At 35.1% G+C, this 19,970-nt stretch overlaps 1 protein-coding gene across 2 annotated transcripts; it reads left to right on the forward strand.

Moving 5' to 3' along the window:
• Window positions 1-1,279: 1,279 nt before the first annotated feature.
• LOC125646130 (lactadherin-like) lies at window positions 1,280-15,588 on the forward strand. 2 transcript variants are annotated; one of them, XM_048872291.2, is made up of 11 exons: window positions 1,280-1,867; window positions 5,131-5,336; window positions 8,253-8,375; window positions 8,766-8,904; window positions 9,007-9,147; window positions 10,175-10,347; window positions 11,285-11,368; window positions 12,491-12,635; window positions 12,754-12,804; window positions 12,941-13,198; window positions 13,351-15,588. In XM_048872291.2, exons 1-11 carry the CDS (start codon window positions 1,780-1,782, stop codon window positions 13,620-13,622), a joined length of 1,680 nt encoding a protein of 559 aa, XP_048728248.2. In that variant the 5' UTR covers window positions 1,280-1,779; the 3' UTR covers window positions 13,623-15,588. The 2 variants fall into 2 exon arrangements, with proteins under 2 accessions (XP_048728248.2, XP_055996917.1); XM_056140942.1 differs by lacking the exon at window positions 11,285-11,368 and having other exon boundaries at window positions 1,282-1,867.
• Window positions 15,589-19,970: the final 4,382 nt, after the last annotated feature.

Below are 19,970 nucleotides of genomic sequence, written 5' to 3' on the forward strand. Positions count from 1 at the left end.
CAATGGCAAGGAATTTAAACACAGTGATTACTTCAAAAGCACAAGACGTGGTCGGTGATGTTTACATAATCGTTGTGTGCTTACATGTACTTTACACCGAATGTCAATAAATTCTATATCTAAAGAAAAATACTATTTGAAAATAGAACATATACGTAAACGAAGGTAGATAAATGGAATTTGTAATCTACTTTTCAACCTTTAAGCGAGTTCAAAATGAATACCTTGTGTTCAACATGTACGTGTATTGTCAAGTGTTCATACGCAGATTGAACTTATATAGGTGCACATTTAAAGATGGATATATATGAAGAAAAATAAGCTTATAATTAGTGAGCCCCAATTGAGTTCCTTGTTTTTTTTTTTTTTTTTTTTTTTTTTTTTTGCTTACTATGACGTCTATGACGTCATCATTGCTTTTCTTCCCCTTTCTTTACAGCATATTATTGTAAATTACACATAAAAATTCAGTCATTTCTGAAAATTCATTTTAAAACTATATATATATATATATAATGTGTGTGTGTGTGTGTGTGTGTGTCTGTGTGTGTGTGTGTGTGTGTATAAGCCGGCTTGTTAATATCAAAAAGTAAAAGATTTGGATTGCATAAAGATTTCCATTTTCTGAAATTGAGTACATTGTAGGTACAATTTAGTTGACGATAAAAAAAAAAAATCCCACAAATATTTTTCTTAAAAAAAGAAGATAAAATTTGATGATATTTAGTTTGAGTTTACGATATTACTGCATCTTAAATATTTCAGAACCTTGGAACCTTTAACTTGATTTGTATTTTTTAATATATGCAGTTAAACGTGAATTTTTCCTCTCGCCAACTTATAATTGTTCACAATACAGACATGCCTTACGCTGATAATGCAGGTAGGTAATTGACACGATAATAACACATTGGCAAAGAACAACTTTAATATGACATGTAATACATCGTCAATAAAATTTCACTTTCAATTAACGTTAATCACCTTAAGATTAAAAAGTAATTACAGTATTCCGCGCTCTTTTATTGCATACATACAAACTTATGCAATCTGTAGCCCCTTTTATAAAAGTTTCTTCGATTTTCCAGTAACTTATTTGCAAATCCTGGAGATAGTGAAGCGTTCGAAGTCCATGTTAAATTTTACCTGTAAATCGGGAGAGTTTAAAATCCCGCCCTTCTGTTTGTTAAAAAAAATCTATTTGAAAAGAGAAGATAAGTAATTCAAACTATTTCAAACACGAAGTTATTACTCCATGTATAATAGCTATCTCTACAAACTCTCGAGGTGTCTCGCGCGATGTATAAGGGGTTTCCGTATAGTTCAAAATCAGCATTGCATAATCACCAGCCGTGACGCTGCGTCTTCTACCGCTCTAGTTTACCTGAGAGCGATCTTGCGCATGGTCGTGTTTTCGAAGTCACCAGCGATTTTTTTTAAAACTGGACGTTTACATAATTTATTCATCTCTGTGACAAAAAATACATCGTAAACATACAACTACATAATACAGGGATACGAAGTGTATTGGTGACAGAATCTAACATGTGAATTGTATGTGACACTATATGATTTTAAATGTTTTACACCGGAAAACTATTTCAAGAGGAGAGCGTATACCTTTCGACAGAACGCATTATAAAGGATTTATTAGTCTCTGATTCAGGATATAATTAGAAGTGATTGTGATTGGTAACGGTTTTCGATTTGGGATGTAATAACAATTACCAGCTATATATAATATTTGGATAAATATATATTCCAACACATGTTTTTCTGATGGCAGTGAAATCTGAACAGATGGCTAAACCACGACTGATAACTCTTGCTTTATTTGTGCTTTGCTTTGGATTAATTAATGGAAATGGTAAGTATCACCACAAAAAGCTTTTGTTCTGCTAAGTAAAAAAGAAATTATATTTGAAACTTCAAGTCTTTAAAGAAAGGTGGAAAACTTTGAAAGTTTACAACCTACTTCTAACATTAAGCTGACGGAAGGGTTCTTTTTCTAATAAAATATTGTTTACACGAAAATGGTCTAAACACAGTTGATGGCAAAACAAAATCTTTAATTATTTTCAAATAGTCGTGGCATCTATAAATTCTTCTTTGTCTCTGACATGTAGTTCTTTTTCTTGTCACATTTTCCCCCTTACTCACGGTCTCTGTTATCAAAGGTGGTCAAGTGACACATCAGATGGATTGCATTATAATTAATGAAGTGAACATTGTATATTTGATCCGTTTTGAATTGTGTACAAGATACTTTTTTTTTTGCTTTGCTTGCTGTTTGAGCAACTGAAGATGATCCATTACGTGGAACCCGGAGGAAATATCAACTCCTTCAAATCAATTCTTCGTGAATTTTGCATAAGTACAACATACTATGAGCTGATGGCCTATTTAGAAAGTCAGTCAGCTAAAATTACCCTAATACAGAAAGTTTATCAAGAAAGAGAAAGAAAGAGGACAAAATTAACACCATAATGTACATATATTGTAACGTTTACTAAAATTTTGGGTCAAGTACTTGCATGCGTCATTGTTGTTTTTCATTCAATGAATGCAGATTGTTTTTAGTACGTAAGTCACACGCCCCTGTTAGTACACTGGAATACTAGCATTTGTATAAAAATTGCATTGTAAACCTTCGATCTCCCCGAAAATCTTCAAATGTCACGAGGCAGAAATTGAATATCTTGTACTGGTCATTATAGCCCATTTGAAAGTAACCATCATTCCAAACATTGGACACTTCAAAGGAGTTAAGTCATATATACTCATAAACAATAACACTTGAAACGATTGCATTCCGAGATTAAATAGGTAGACATGAATAAAAGCGGTGTTTCGTCAAAGCGTCACTTTCTAGGTGTAAAATTTACGCAGAAAGATGTTTGTGTAAACTCCTCAAAAAATTCAAGACAAAAAATGAAGGAAATATTTTTACAGAAACTGTAATAATGAGAAATACATGACTAGTGTGGCGCGCAAGGTGATCTTGAAAGGTACAGATCTCGTGTCTCACCTGGTTCGTTACCTGAAAGAATGCGTTAAAGGGGCGACGCGCGGACGACACAGAACTTAATTTTTTCCGTCACCTGCAGAGAAATCTCTTCGATTTCCCCTAATTCTAGTGTAATACTTCCCCAATACATATACATTGACGAAGGAAAAAGTGAAAATTATTTACACATTGAACGAAAATAACGTGATAATTGAGTTTCAACTATTTACTTTTTGAGAACTCTCATCGCCCAGACGTTTCTTCAGGAATTAAAATGAGACAGATATCATCCCACGGGATCATCTCTTCAGTACTGTCCTTCCGATCTTTATCAACTACAAAAAATTATTGACCCTTGTAAAGAATTCTCTCACTACTTTTATTGGGGAGGATTCGAACGCGCGCCTGGATTGATTTTATCTTAACTACATGTACCAATAAACATTTGAAAATTAATAACGTGTGATAAGTGAGCGGAACTAATTTTTCTGCTCTGTTTCTGTGATTAAAAGCCACATATTGTTCACTCTGAACACGACAACCCCAATATTTATCGGGGGGAAATGATGAATTGTGCGTGTTGAAACAAGGTTCCGGAGTATTAAGTAGCTGAGGGGGAAAATTGGCAAGAAATCATCTCCCCAAAAGAATTGTTTGCATCTTAGAATTTTCCACCAGCCCCCTCTCCCTGGGCTTTGTTTCATATCTAGACACGTCTCTTCTCTTTGTCTAATTGTTCGTAGACTAATGTAATTTTGAAATTAGTTTCATTTACACACAGTTCATGATTTTGTTAATTCGAAGTATCAAAATTCAGTTTCTTGTTTAGCTTATCAAAGGAAGTATTTATAGGAGGAAAGTGTATATACCACCTCAAAATAATTATTTTGCAGTTTAACACTTCCTTCCCAAAGCGTTCGAGCTGGAGGTTTTACATACAAATAAGAGATTTTGTGTTCTTGCCAACGTCTTAATTAAGTGTTAGGGTAGAGCCAATTTAAAACTACATTTCTCAAACAAGAAAAGAAAACGAATATCTATCATTTGATTTTCAAGAAAAAAAAGATTTCAGGACAATTTCTTCCCTCTAACATTAATTACAATCAAAATTACACAACGAAAGCATTGTTGTATTAAGATGCCATTGGTTTAGCTTACGGACTTAAGAATTTATCACCGAGGTTGCGTCAGGTACTTTTTACGACATTTTAACATGTATTGGAGACTATTTAGCATTTAATAGAATTACGTTAATGGATCCTTTTATCTATTATAATGCTGGGAATGGGTAAACTCGAATCGCCATTGTGCGGGATATTTCAATCAGAGGGCGTTTTTTCATTATGCAACCGTTCATAAAATTCTATTCATAGGCAAAAATTAATGACTTCCATTTGTTTGATGATAGCCAATTTTATGACTCTTTGACAGTTTGTTCACATCAGTTGTCCGAAAAGTTAAATACCTTCATCTATTTCGACAGATTTTGTAAAAAGGGGGTTGTATTTTGAGCGCAAAAGTACTTGCTCGGTGGGCGATGTCTCAATCTGTTGACACGGACGCATAACACGCGCAAACAACAAAACGTGTGTAACGGACAAATGTCAGATCGCTAATGGAAGAAATAGAACATTTTTTCGTACTTATGACACTGACAATATTGACATCATTAATTCATACTCATAAATCTTCTAAATAGATAACTGAGGGTAAAATCGAGTGGCTGCATTACAAACTTTTGGCAATAATTGCGTTCCTCTAGTAGACGCTGGTGATTTCGTAACGCTGCAGATTGAACAATAAATCGCCGAAATCACTGATATCAGGATTAAATTGATATTATGCTACACACGATATTGTGAAAATCTTTGAGGTACTAGGCAAAAATTCTATCATTGCATAAAGTTCCGAAGCTTTGGAAAAATATAAACCTATTTTGAAATTCATCATAAAATTGGGACAACTACCGGTAATTGCAAAGCATTAACATGCCACATATTCATATCAAAATAATAGGACGGTTCCTTGGCAGCACATGTATATGATTTTATAATCGATTGAGAATAAAGCATGATTTAATAATTTTGAATGGGAATATACACTATCGATCTTCTTTTTTTCAGTTTGTGGGACGAATGGGCCGCTGGGTATGATATCAGGTTCGATACTGGACTGGCAAATTACTGCGTCGTCTACATACCCACTGGAATGGGACAAAAAGTGTGCGGAGAAGTACGCACGCGTCTATCTACCAAATAAATACGGATGGTGCGCAAAATACAAGTCTTCATCTGAATGGCTGAAAGTCGATCTTGGAGTGGCAGCAAGGGTGAGAATCCTTGATTAAAACTTCAGATATTGGAGTACATCGTTTTTTCCGTAGCTATATGTAAATAATTTTTAAAAAACTGTAACAAAATGTTTATCAAAACTAAATATCGCTTGGACTTGTTTTGTAAAATTCAAAATTTAGTCAACTCCAAAAATAAATTTTATTAATTAACGTTCGTGTCCTTAATTATAAAAGTGGAGAATGAAGATAAATATTCATTATGAATCCAAGACATTCTCTTTTTCAAACATGGCGAATGTCATCAGCAAAAGAAATTTTTTTTCTCATATTAATGTAAACAAATTAAAGAAGTCATTTAATGCAAAATTCTGGTGCTTTCATTAGAACCTGTCAACGTATTACGACACATACATTAACAATTCTTGAGCATGACATTCTACCAGTAGAAGTACACCTGTCGTTTCAAACTTTAAACACCAGTTTGATATTTATTTGCCCATCTCCATATATCTACAGATAGAGAATGATGTTTACTCGTTTAAGTTTTAATCAATCATTTTCTACAACACAATTCACCAATACCCTCTTGAACCCAAATTCCCTCCTTTTTTCTCATTTTAAATTCTTTTAAAAAGAAACACACTTTTTCGGTATTTACCACGAATTATTTTCTTTGTATGGGGGTGAATTTCTGTCCTTCAAGCAAGCGAGAAGTATCCCAAGGATGACATTGCACATCTGTTATTATAATGCTTCAAAATTTAGAGGACCGTGAACACGCTTGGCAAATGGATGCTTCGTTAAAACTTGCCCCATTGTTAGAGCGAAACACCATGGATGAATTAAATTTCAGTGTGGTGAAAAGAAAAAACAGGTTTTCTTCTCTTCTGGAAAACGCATGCACTCTCATATCACTGCTGCACCAATTTATCGAATGATTGAACCCTAACTATTTAATTCAAAATAAGTTTTAAATAGACCTCAGCTATGGATTAAGGAAATAGTAAATAAAATCATTTAAATACGTGACGGATTATACAGCATTTGTGTAAAGTTTACATAGTCAAAAGTCAAGAAATATTAACACGCCCTCATAATTAAAATCTTGTTGACACCGCATATTCCGATAATCATACAAGGAAAAGGGCAACATGACTGATAGTCTCACCCAGAGGTGCACTTTCATGTTACGAGTCGATGAAGTTTATGAGGAGTGTTATTGTTAGTTTTGATTAAGAGTCCGATTATCATTGTTCCTCTACTCTTGTCCAGTGTATTTGCTCGGTGGATTTTCATAACATCCTACCAATTGTCCAGATTGTCATTTGTCCAACGATAACAAAAGTCGATAAAGTTAATCTCTCTGCTGCAGACCAAGAACTGTTTCAAAATAACTGAGTTGTAACGAACACGATTTTGGCGATGGGACACGTATTTTATTCCCCAAACTACTGACGGTTTATCTTCGTTACATCTTGTTTGTTTCACCTCGGCTGCTAATGGGTGTGGGTGCTGTTCTTACCCTGTCATTAACAGCCCACCATTGTTGACCATAACTTAATTATCACCCTGTATCAGCTGCCCAGGATATGTAACTTCTGTTGACATTTTCAATGACAGAGATATGCTTCTTTTGTTCAAGGTCGTACTGTAGCACATTGTTTTAATCAGTAGTTACGGAGAGCATGGTATCTCTTTTCTATTCCTTAAGACACTAGCCCCAAAGATGTTATAGTTAGTATAATTTCAAAAACTGGCATATATATGGAGGCATACCTACGCAATGTTTAATTCCTTTGGCATCTCTTTCATTATAAAGAGATTTAAAGGCTTTACTGATATACTGAATGTTAAGGTGGAAAATCGACCAGGTTAACATTTGTCAACAGTATAAAGTGATAAGGATGTTCAATTCCAGAACGCATTTAGATCTCTGCGGAAATTAGGGGGATTGTCAGAAATTATCACAAATAAACACCTTGACCATTGCCCAATCATAAGTAATGGTGGCATTAATTTTCCTTCACCTGATATGTAATCAATACATTTGCACATAAGCATAGTCTCATATTGTAATTATCACGACTTACAATCGAACACTCGACGCCTAATCACCAGGTGGTATATACGACAGAAGCTAGAGAATGCTCTGTGTGACAGGTGACCAAAAACATCAGCTGCCAAGGAAGCGTTCTGTGAACACATCTCCAATGCTTATATAGGGGCAACACGAAAATAAAATTGACGATATGCATTTAAATGCTAGTCACACTTCCGTTGTTCATGCATATGAATAAAAAATTGAAATTATCCATATATTATATTAAGGTTTGAATTCAAGAAATTTTCACCACGACTCGGTAATTTTATTTGAAACCGCTGCATATTTTCATGTAAAAGTTAGATAATTAGTTAATGAACAGTACGGGTTAATGTTCAGCACAGTATGTGTAACGTAATCACTTCTCGACATATTGGCGCCTTTTTAAGAGCTGCAATGAGTTCCGATACAATATAAGTTCAATACAATATGAGTTGAAAGTGGCAGGTTTTTTTGGCGATTTATCTACTACAGTGAATGTCTACTGTTGTTTGCTATCTACCTGATACACTGTGTGACCGTGATGCAACGAAATGAATCGTGGTATCGCATTCTAATCAGCGCAGATATAAAACTAGTCGGCAATTGATTTTCAATGTCGTCCTAACCTTGCATACCTTGAAATGTCAAATATTGTGTACACATTTGCAGCAATGTAATAAACAATTACAGCTCTAATTAGCAAGTTGTACCCTGGTCCATGCGCATATGGTTGCGCATGAGAGTATAACATTGAATTGACCGTTTTCTATTTTTCTGATAAAACTTAAATATCTAATCATTTCCAGAACTTCTATTCGGCTATTATTGATCGCGAGAAGTATTGATTATGATCTTAATTTGATTTGTAGGTAACTGGTGTGATGACACAGGGTCGTGGTGACGGAAAAGAATGGGTGACGTCATTTAAGGTGTCCTACAGTATGGATGATTACAATGAACTCTACGTGACAGACCAATATGGCAACCACAGGGTATGCTAAACTTAGAAAGAATTTGAAGATCAGTATTGTTTTCTGTAAAAGAATACAATAATAGCAGATTGTCACGGACAGTTACAATTGAATTTCCCAATCATGCTTTTAAGTCGCGATTGAACATGATTCCTCTGTGTTCAACTCGCTAGCCTTTGAACGTGGGAATATGACCAATGAGATATGACAATTTCTAGACTCCCAAACAACAGAACGAATTGAGAGTCCGCAAATACCTTATTCAAGTCAGTTTATTCAGGCCATTTATTTTCTAATTTATGACACTTAGTCCCCGAAGGCCTTCGAAACATTAATAGAGAAAATTAATGGGGTTGGAGGAATTGAGTCCGAGTTTAATTCTATTCTCTAAAATATGTCATTTTATTGTAGGTATTTGAAGGCAATACGGACGCATACTCCGTGAAGCACACGTATCTAGACCGACCAATCATCGCTCGTTACATCAAGTTCCACACGGTCCACTGGCACAGACATCCCAGCATGCGCGTCGAAATTTTAGGATATCAATGTATGAGACGACTATGTTACATTTTATATATACACATACACAAACAAAGCACAATGTGACAGTGATTACAAGACATACAGTGTTTCATTCTTTATTAAACAGTATGCAAAGAAAACATCGGCCTTCCTCCATATGGTCGTATTACGACATCGTCTAACGGGAAGAATAAGAGGAAGGATTCTTGTCAACCGGAAGATGGCAACATTCTTAGCAAAAAGGGCTGGTGTGCAAAGAGAAACAATGGTACTTATATGTTTCATCTACATTGCTCTAAAATTCTAAAGATTGTATTATCCCCCAAACCCTTCATAGTATACACATACGTGTATGTGAACATTTAAATGAATTTCAGGTACGTGTTTATATAGATATATACTTAGAAAAAACCCACCAATAAATACTGTCTACTTTATCTACCACGTGCATGAAAATGACATTTGGAGACCTCTTAGCAGTTAAAAACATTGCAAGCAGTGATGGGGACACCCGACAACATTCACATTACTGAAAGGACCAGTCAGTTAAAAATCAAAGTTTTTTGATCTGGAGTCGATACTTTTGTGACCGGACGATTGTATTAGTGACTCGCCGGCCCTCAGTTGTCGGTTTTCTTTTGTGTTGGGTGAAGTGATCCTTCTTAGATTGTCTGATAGCCCAGAGAATAACTGATGCTTAGCGAGGTATAAAATCATATTCCATGCAAGGTGGTGGTCCAACACGATACGCATTAAAATACAAACGTTCCTCAAAAAGCTGCTCTGTATGTTCTAACACCTAAGATTGATTTTTATGATAAATGTCCCAAAAGTTGACATGTTCTGTCAATTTCTTTGTTGGACGTCTGACTCATATTTAGCATCTTTCCCATTTTCCATACATGATCATTGTCTTATCGGAATTGTAGGTTTTTTGTGTAAATCTGAGAGAAATATTTCGCAGTAACATAATCTGTCATTTGAAGGGTAGTTCCAACTTTGTACGCCAGTATAAATGGTAGTTGAATTTGGAATGTAATACCTTAATGTTCTGAAGAGGTTTAGAAGTTCATTAAACTGGCTATAGAAACCGAAGGGTCTGAATGGCAAGACCTTCACGTGAACTTGCAATAAAGCGATCAAAAATGACTACGACCTAAATACATGGGGTATCAGAAAGACGTTTATGAGAAATTGTACGAGTTTTTCGAATATGGTACACCCCATTGTAAAAACGTATTATTCGACCATGTTTCTGCATTGGTCTTTCAGTTTTTTTTATTGTCTTTGCACAGTTAATCAATGGTTACAAATTGACGTGGGACCACCAACTCTAATCACTGGTGTCTTGACAAAGGGGCGAGGGGATAGCAAGAAGAAACACTGGGTGAAGAGGTTTAAGATATCCTACAGCAACGACACCCAGAGGTGGTATGAGTACAAAGACGCCCACAGTGCTGACCCCAGGGTAAGTTCCGACCCCCAGGATATGAAATTGTATCTAGTGGGTTTTTTCCTTTGAAGTTTAATAAAAGTTTTGTGCTTCTTTAATACTATATGCTGAAATAGGTGTAATTTCATTTTGCTTTTAATGGATATAGTTTTCAATATAACTCTACATGTATACTGTGTAAATGTGACATGCAAATGAAACCAACCCGAGATTTTATGGAATGAAATAAAAATGAATTCATTCTACATGTACTCAAAATGCCTGAAAGAATGTTTTGATCACAAGAAACTTCAGGTAGATTCACGAAAAGGAAAAAGAGTTCCTACTTTTGACACATGCACATCTGCTTTTGGATGTTAAGTTTAATATGTTTGTTTATTATTTTGGTTTTTCACGGCTTTTGTAAATATTACAACCTTTTGGTGTAAATATATGTCCTCCATCGCCTTCTGTATACCCTGGCCTCTGTGGAAAACTAACGTTCTACATGCATATAATTATTTTTCATAAAACTCCCTTCTGGCTTTCAGAAATTCATGCAGTATAGACCTGTATGACATTAACATCGAGTAACACCTCCTTTATAAACTGTGCTTTGCTTCATTATCAAAATACAGTAAGAGTTATACTTCAGTGTAACGGAAGTAAGCAATGCGTCATGCGCGTAATCACTGCAAATTCCGTCAGTTTTGTAGTGAAAGTAAAGTCTGCGTTTTCGTTCCTCCTCCACAGAGTTTTAAAGCGATAGACTGTTGTAGTTTTCAGTTTAACACCTATCTGATCTAAACACACAGTGCATTATAAAACTGTTTTAAAAAATTGTCAATGTACAAGATCTAATCATTCCTTTACAATAAAGTTGATGCGCTTGAAGCTGTGTGTATAGATCGTTTCTTTCTTTATTTTGGTTGGATTATTTACTCATCATATCCTGACAACCTCTTTGTTGTAGCCTCAGAATCCATGGTTATGGAATCCACTGTTCAATAGAACCATTGCGCAATTAATACCTGACATTTATACAGACGACGGCCTGGTAAGAACTAACCGAAAGGTGGCGTTGTTTCTTGTCTTCTGTTTTAACTGTCCTAGCGAGCAACCAAGTCTAATCTAATAATCACTTTTCTGCGAATGCGACACAGAACAAAAACTGAATGGTTCTCTGTTCTTGATTGCGAGATATGCGTTCGCACTGCGTTATGCAATATGCACTGCGCATTCATCGAGTGCAGAGAACCGTGTTGCGGATTATTAGGTTAGTGTCTTTAATGGTTGTGATTTAGATTGCTAGATCTTCTTTGTATATAGCTATTTGTGCTAGCAAAAGTTTTGAAACAATGAAAGTGTTCAATTTCAATCTCTAGCATGGCTAAGTAAATAGCTGGCATGAATTGGTCCAAGTTAATGCAACATGCGTTTTAAGAGCAATTATGTCGGTTCTGCATTAGCGATGTTCGCAGGCTAGCTAGCTTTTGCAAATACTACAGTATATTTGAAGGTAGTGATTCTTCAAATCCAATATTTCTGTTAACTTTTGAAAGAAGTTGATCGTTGGATATTTGTCATACGTTGAATTTAGCATATCAAAGAAACTGTTTTGGCATTTGAGGAATCACACATTGATATTTGTTTCATATAATATGGGAAGAAGGATGGATTTGTGGTTGTATTGTTATGATAAATATATTTTATATGTTTTGGCATGCGCATGCGCACATCACGCACTTGCACTATGAGAGTATTTCAGGGTTGTTTTATTACTAATATGCAAGTTTACGTGTATTTGAAAAAAATTAATTTGAAATTATTAAAGTATATATGAAAAATGCATTAATCAGATCTAACATGTCCAATGACTAACCGTTTGTTAGCCAGCATATGTGATGAGCTGCATTATCTATTGAAGAGAAGATCGTGTATGCATGCAAATATACATACAATTGCTCTAGTTTAAAATTTACTCACAATATATAGTTTTGACATGTATTGTAGATAGGTTTGCAGGGCTAATGCATTGCGCACAATTTATTAAACCTCTGTTGGATTGCAGCATGGTATAAACCGGAAGTAGCTTGCACAGCAAAAAACACAAAAAGATTATGCCAGACTACAAAATAGCTTCTAAAACATGTAATTATGCTATACTTTGATATTTTAGCTTTTCGGAGGCAATAGTGACAAAGATAATGTCCGAATTCACTACATCAACTCGCCCTTCGTGGCGCGGTTCGTTCGATTCCACCCTCTGGAGTGGAACGGCAAGATCAGCATGCGAGCCGGTCTCCTAGGATGTCCACATACAGGTGTCAATTTCACAACATCTTGCATACTGATTTTTTTTAATGAAAATGTAAATTTCTAGAATCATCTCATTCCTCCTGCATAATTTACTGACCAGATTATTTGAATTATTTTTCTTAGCTGGAAATTGTGGAGAATCATTCATGCGTGTTAACGACGACACTCCGTGTGGTAAGTACGGATAAAATGACATATCTATATTTAGAAAAAAATCGACAGTGTTTTAGGAGTTTGGTTACGAGTTTTGATATTGCTATTTCTACATACAGTATATTGTAAGGTCATGTATTTCTATCAATCAATCCAGTTGAAAACTTGGCGTACAAGAAACAAGCTTGGATTAATGGCAAAAATCCTAAAAAGCGACACATTACACAGAAAATAGTGAGGGGGCATCCTGACAGAGCAGTGGACGGAAAAATTGATTTCGATCTCCACTCCTGTACAATACTGGACAACCTGTACGGTGACACACCCGTGTGGACAGTTGACCTTGGCTCCAAAACGTCGGTTTCTGGTGTGATAATTTATACCTGGCAAGGGTCAGGAGAGCAGAAGGTCAAAGGTTAGTGATTTCATTTAAAGGTTTTTGATTAATAGCAACAAGTCTGTCATTGGAAAATCTTTTCCCCAAATATAAAGTAATTGTTTCTCTGACTTTTTTTGTTGTTGGTTAAATTAGAGCAAGATATTTCAATTTTTAATATGCATTTTCAGAGGGTTCTGCGATGAAGGATTATTTGAACAATTTGGACAGATTAGTGATGTATGTAGACAATAAATCAAAGGCAGAAGATGCATCCAGCTTGTCAGGAAATATGTGTGGCTATGTTTCCAAAATAAATGGTGCTTTATATTCACATAAAATCCATGTACAATGTGTGAGACCACAAAAAGGCCGGTATGTTCGGGTGGAGGCATGGGGCAGCCATAACAGCTGGAGCAGACTATTTAGCGCCGTTTTGTGTGAAGTTCTTGTGTATGCGTGATATTTATGTATATGGTCGTGCTACTTTAACATATTTATCGTATTCCTCATATCTGGAATAGGAGGAAACAAAATAAAACGGGTACAAGTGCCAGGCAGTGTTAACTTTTTCGCCACATTTTCGTATTTTATACAAAGTGCAAGAAGATGCATGGATTGTGTGATGTTTTGTACATCTGCCGTGGATGCTTGATTCACACGCCACACCGGATATGATATCCACTAGAATTCTACAACGACAAATCATTGACAAGAACTGTTTGCTGTGATGTGTTTTCAATCGTTGAAGATGACGACTTCAATGATTTGTCGTGAAATCCCTAAATATATGTTACACAAGAGACAAGTGCACAACATGTGACGATTATACGTCATGCAATGAACAATCGAACACTCATTGTGGTGAAAATTGAAAGCTAGACTTTCTAAAAAAAAAAATCACGTGCTGCCACGTGATGACAGAAAGCGCAATGTGATATTCGTTTTCTGTTAGACGTTTGAGACTTTCTTTCGAGAATGGCCAGTCATGACGTATTATTAGTTTACGCAAGAATCGGGCTGGACTTTAGAACTCCGATTCTGATAGCCCTATTTCTGTGTTGTGTTTGTGTCTTATTGTTCCAAACTACAAACGTATACATGGAACGTCAGCATTCTGTTGCATATATTTCATATATCTATACATGTTTAAACAGTTAATGAAATGATGGAACTATTGCACAGACAAGAGTATATAAAGTATAACTTTGTAAACTTTAACATGTACCAGTAACAACATTTTGTAAACAATATATATGTGATGTTTGTGAGGTCTTCATTTTGAAGTATTTATCATTTTATCAGAACCCATTGAGCATATTTCAGGCATTAGTTATTAATCTTTGGAAAAATAGTGGTATGAAATTATGACATATATCAATAAATATCAAATGTGTTGTCAAGATGCATGTATCATAAAATTATCTACATGTATCATACCAAGAAAAATTCTTCATAAAACTGACATTGAGAGTTATTTAAAAAGACATTCTTTCATTGTCCTTCAGGGTATTGTGGCATAATATTCGCACAGAACTAAAACGTATCAAGGTAAAGTAAACCTGATTCAATCACATAAAACAAATCTGCCTTTTGATTACGAAACAGTGGCTACTAGACATGTTGAAATAGGTGTGTAGTGCAGTGTGGCTTTCAAACGATAAGGTATTATTTAAACCCTTAATATTTTGGACCTGAAATTTCTCAAACGCTTCCAACTATAGCTAGTTTCCACAGTTTCGTATTCCCTTTGTTATTTTCGTATTCCCATTCGTATGTTCGCTCTTTTATATTAAGCAAAATATATGCAGTTTTTCCTTATACATACAACTGCACTAAGGGTGAAATTCAAACAGTATTTCATGTATAAAAAAAAAAAAGAAAAGAAAAGAAAAAAAGATATGCTACTGCCAACAAACACCATGTGTGGTTTCTTTACTATATTGTATAAAAGTTGTTTTTAATACAATGATATTAGTAATGATGCATTTGTGTACAAGATATGTACAGACTGTGTACAAACTAATTAAATATCAGACTGATTGAATGTATGCATGAGTGAATGTATTTATATGAATCCAAAGAAACTCTATTTATAGTACATTTTTGGGATGTGAATTATAACTAGCAAAATAAGATATTGTCAGTATAACTAAATTCAAGCTTTTGTATAACTTGGAGTACGTAATCTCTTGAACATCACTAGAAATACTGCATTTACATACTATAGTATATGTATCTGTTCAATGACGAAATCTTCAATCTATAATTATAGAACTTTGCTAAGAATTCTCTTTCGTTTCTACATTGTTGATCGATGTTTAAAAAACCCCATATAGTTATGATTCTGCATAAATCGTAGTTCTTCATTCTGTTATTATTTTTGTTATGACTAAATAAAATGTTAATAAATTATAAAAAACAATGTTTATGGTATTTTATTTCCTTTTCATAAAGTGTAGAGTTGCTGCGTTCTTGGGTTTTTGTTGTTGTTGGTTTTTTGCGACACTTTCCTTTCGCTGTAAATGATAAATCTTACATTTGTGCCTATCCCGCATAGTTTAAAATCACATCAAACTGTGTCAGGCAATTTTCAAAACATGTCGTGAAATAACAGATATGTTATGAGAAGGGAATGGTTCGTTGAGTTCTGTGAGGCGTGGTGCATCCTTCATGTGATGGTGCACACTGCTCTATTGTACGCCGCCACTTAAATATGCTGTTTTATTGTCGGGAGATAAGCTGTTTATCCCGCTGAAGATACGGAAAGGTTGTTCCTGGTACAGGAATTTGCTTATATAATGTGCTGCAATGAGATTAAACAACCTAAATATCTTATTGGAAACACATTTCGATTCCTCATCAAGTTAATGCCGGGGGGTCTTGGCAAACTACGTGTAAACACTTCACGCGAAAAGACAGCATTTTAAAATGAGTTTTGTTCCATTGTCTCTGTCTGGTCTCTATTGAATAACAATTAGTTATCACCGAAAAAACTGCGTGTTTAAGCAGATTTAATAGGACGTATAGAGTACGGCGATCCCATTAAACTCGGGAGAAAATATAAACCCACATCCAGAAACACCAAAACCCTGCTGTAATACAAGTTGATTTTTTAACATTTTCATGACAAATGACTTTCGACACAGTTGATTAATATCAAATTGATGAGGTCTGAAGCTCTGAACATGCACATATACAACAAGATCCCAATATAGAGAGTTCGACCCCAGGTTGTACAGGGCCAATTGCTCTTCCTTCTGTTTTTACTCCATAAAGCAAAGCGTATTGTGACAAGTTATACCGGTGTTGTAACCACATCGAAATGACGTCAAAAGATCGCACATGAAAAGAAATGCAGAAAATACCTATTTTTTAAACCCCCTCCCAAACGCATTTAAACAAACATGTAGCCAACTACATTGTACCAGATAGTGTTTTTATGGGTGGGGCGATTTGAGTGTATAAAATGTACGTTACTTTGCATCAAATTTCGACCTCATTATAAAGGAAAGCCTCGTGTCCTCGTGATTACATGCATTACTGGGGCGCGATCTGAATTCAGACTACGCGACCTATTAACTGTTAAGTGCAAGGGATGTAGAAAATGGGTCTTGCCAAAACACATTAAAATATTGCTTTTAATTTTTCTGATATTTACTGGTTTGAACCCGAGAAGGGTGAGGAATGAAATAAAAATCACAATTTCCTATCATGTGAGATTGATACGCGTTGACAGTGGATCGTCTTCTTCGCTTATCAGTCGGATTAGGGATCTGTTTCGGTTAATATTACCGGTGTGGGGAAAAAATTATGAATCCTCCTTTCTCCCTGGAATAGTGCAAATTTTATGATTAAAAAAAGCCACCAGTATGTAAATTCATTTATAAGTAAACGAATTTAAAAATAAGAAAGAAAAAAAACAACCAACAACAACAAGACAGCCGGTATAATTACATTGTAAAGTGCATTTCAAAGAAGCATCAATTTGAAATATGATTTAGTGCATTCCTTATCAGAGATATTACAGGGAATGATGGGATGTGTAAGTGGGAGAAATGGAGTACCGGTATAGAAAACCATGCTACTAGAATTTGTTCTATATCATTAATTATGTCATACACATGTAGGTCGTGTTTTATTTTGGAGTATGGTGCGCTGAATAATGCTCAAAGGCTTTCGTAATCTGGTATCTGTTTGATGCAGCGACGCGACTGGGAACCAACAAGTGTCTGTATAATCTCATCCATATAATTAAAATGTCATTAAACGGAGTATTGTAAAACTTTTCATTGTTCATAATTCTTGTGAAATGAGCAACATAACCCCTTACCCTGCCAGAACACTGCTAGTTTTGGATAGTATATTTGCAAATAAGTGGCGTGAATTTTACAGAAATATAGACTGAAAATGATATTATGAATCTTTAGGAATCTTCAGCGACTCAGGCATTTAGTGTCAGACACCACTTTATACATCTGGTATCGAATGTCGATACACCAAATATTTTCCTTCTCGCATTACTTCGGATGATAATTCACTCAGCTAGTCTTTACCTGCAAATTAAAATGACGAAGATATTGATCGATCGCGTTACACGCCATTCTAAAGCATAATTATGTAAATGAAATTCTGATATATTAAATATCTTATGCGAAGAGATAACGTCTTTTAAAACATGTGCACGTAAAGTTTTGTAATGTTTTAACAAAGACACAGGACAGTAGAGGGCGGAGAGCCGCCACCGATTTAGTTCAAGGTACCAAGCACTCGTGAAAGGCGATGCGATCCAAGGATTCATTAGCAATGGAGAAAACCACATAAAGTAAACATTTTCAGAAATAAACAATTTTGGTAGTAAAAAAAATCATATGGGCAGTTTTACTCTTTTCTTTAAATTTGAAATTCTGCATACAAGTTTTATCAATGTTTTCCCCTCCTTTAATTGTTCCGATGGTGAGCATGAGATGAGCTATCTGGGAATGAGCTCCACCACAACAACAGCTAAAAAAAGCAACCACGACAAAATCAACATAGAACAGTATAGAAATACACATAAAATGTTGCGAGTAATCACAGCATGAACTTGTATATCGTAGTTCAGAGTGTAATATTTCGAAGTTGAAATGATTCATAGTTATAAGTTGTAGTACAGTTCTTGAGGTTAATGTTTGCAGTCTTCCCACCATGAACGTGGCTTGAATTTCATGATATATTATTGTTTTCTGGAATTCGATAGGACGGAGAAAAGCTTCGAGATATCCGAAGATTCGAGATATTGAGGGCGAAATACTTTAAAAATATGAAGTGGTTGGAACTTCCGAATCACTTCGATATATCCATGGTATTCGATATATCAGTGCTCGAGATACCGAATTTTAACTGTATATGTAGAAATGCATATCTCGGCCTTCATGATGGCAAAATTAGTAGCACGCTATGAGAAGCATTAAAAATATTTTCATAAAGTGTTTTACTCTTTTGCATGGTTTGTCTTCAACCGGATTCGAACTCGTACCTGATCCTAGCGATATAAAGATTCTAAGTCGGTTTTAAACCACAACATCACAAAGAACTATTTATAGAGAAATAGCAACACGAATGAATAATTTGGGGCATGGTAAAATTTTAAGACATTTTCTAGGCTATGGATATTGCAGATCGATGCAATAATGAATAAGCCATTCTAATTAATGTATCTTATATTATTTACAATAACAAAAAATTCTAGAGTACGAGTATTAAATATTATTTACTTTATTATCACAAATTAATTTACCATCAAAATATGATACTACTGTATAAAATCTCCTTCGTCATAAGAGGTTTTCCCCCTTAAATCATTTAATCTGCATATCTCGTCTCGTCTGTTTGTGTGATCAGACTAAGGTCAGCTAATTAATAATAGAAAAAATGTAATGCATAAAGACAATTAGATTGGCAATTCATAACAGGGGAGCCACATCGATGATCGGACCATCTGATTCAGTCAGACGCTTGATCGGTGTTATTTCCTGGCCGATGAATTTCCAGATATCGGATCTGGCGAAGAACCCGGGTATGACTTATTAAATCCGCAGTATAGAAAGCTGATTGTTCTTGTTTACTGATTATTTAGTGGTCTTTAATTACAGGAACTAATGATGAATATAGAATATTTTGATCAGATATCGATATCAATTTTCGGTCATAAATAATAAACAAAGCCATAATATACCAAAATAGTATATCTGCCATCATTACCCGCCTTCATCCGTTTTCGCAAATGGACGTAACTTCCGGTCGATCTTATAAAGCATATGCATAAAAAAGTGTTTCAAATTGAAAATAATACCATAAAACCTTGTAAAACAACAGGATGGACATCTATTAGCAGTTTTTTCCAGTCCAAGTTCTAAAGCAAATTGAATGAAATTCTACCCCACGAAAAGTCGTCCCAAACAAGCACAAGCCACACAGCACAAAAGATTCTCGGTTTTTGTTTCAAATATGTTGGGTGTGTTCCTTAAATGTCGAGAACGACGTGTCATAAATAAAATAGACCCTAACGTACCGCGAGTCATGGCAAGATCATGCATTTTAATGTCTGTCAGAGTAAAAAGTGTATATTATAATTTCAAATAAACATCAATTAAGACTTATTAATTAAATGCGTTGAAAGCTGCAATCCGAGGGTGACATCCAATCCAAAACTTTGATGAGTGAGGTACATTTTCTCTGACCAAAAACAGATTTTGGCCAATCAATTTACTGGAGAGTTCGCATCATGATTTGCATTATATCTAAGTTAAAGTGTGGTTTATTCATAAGA

The sequence above is a fragment of the Ostrea edulis genome, chromosome 6 (genome assembly GCF_947568905.1).
Source record: "Ostrea edulis chromosome 6, xbOstEdul1.1, whole genome shotgun sequence".
Classification (NCBI taxonomy): Eukaryota; Metazoa; Mollusca; class Bivalvia; order Ostreida; family Ostreidae; genus Ostrea; species Ostrea edulis.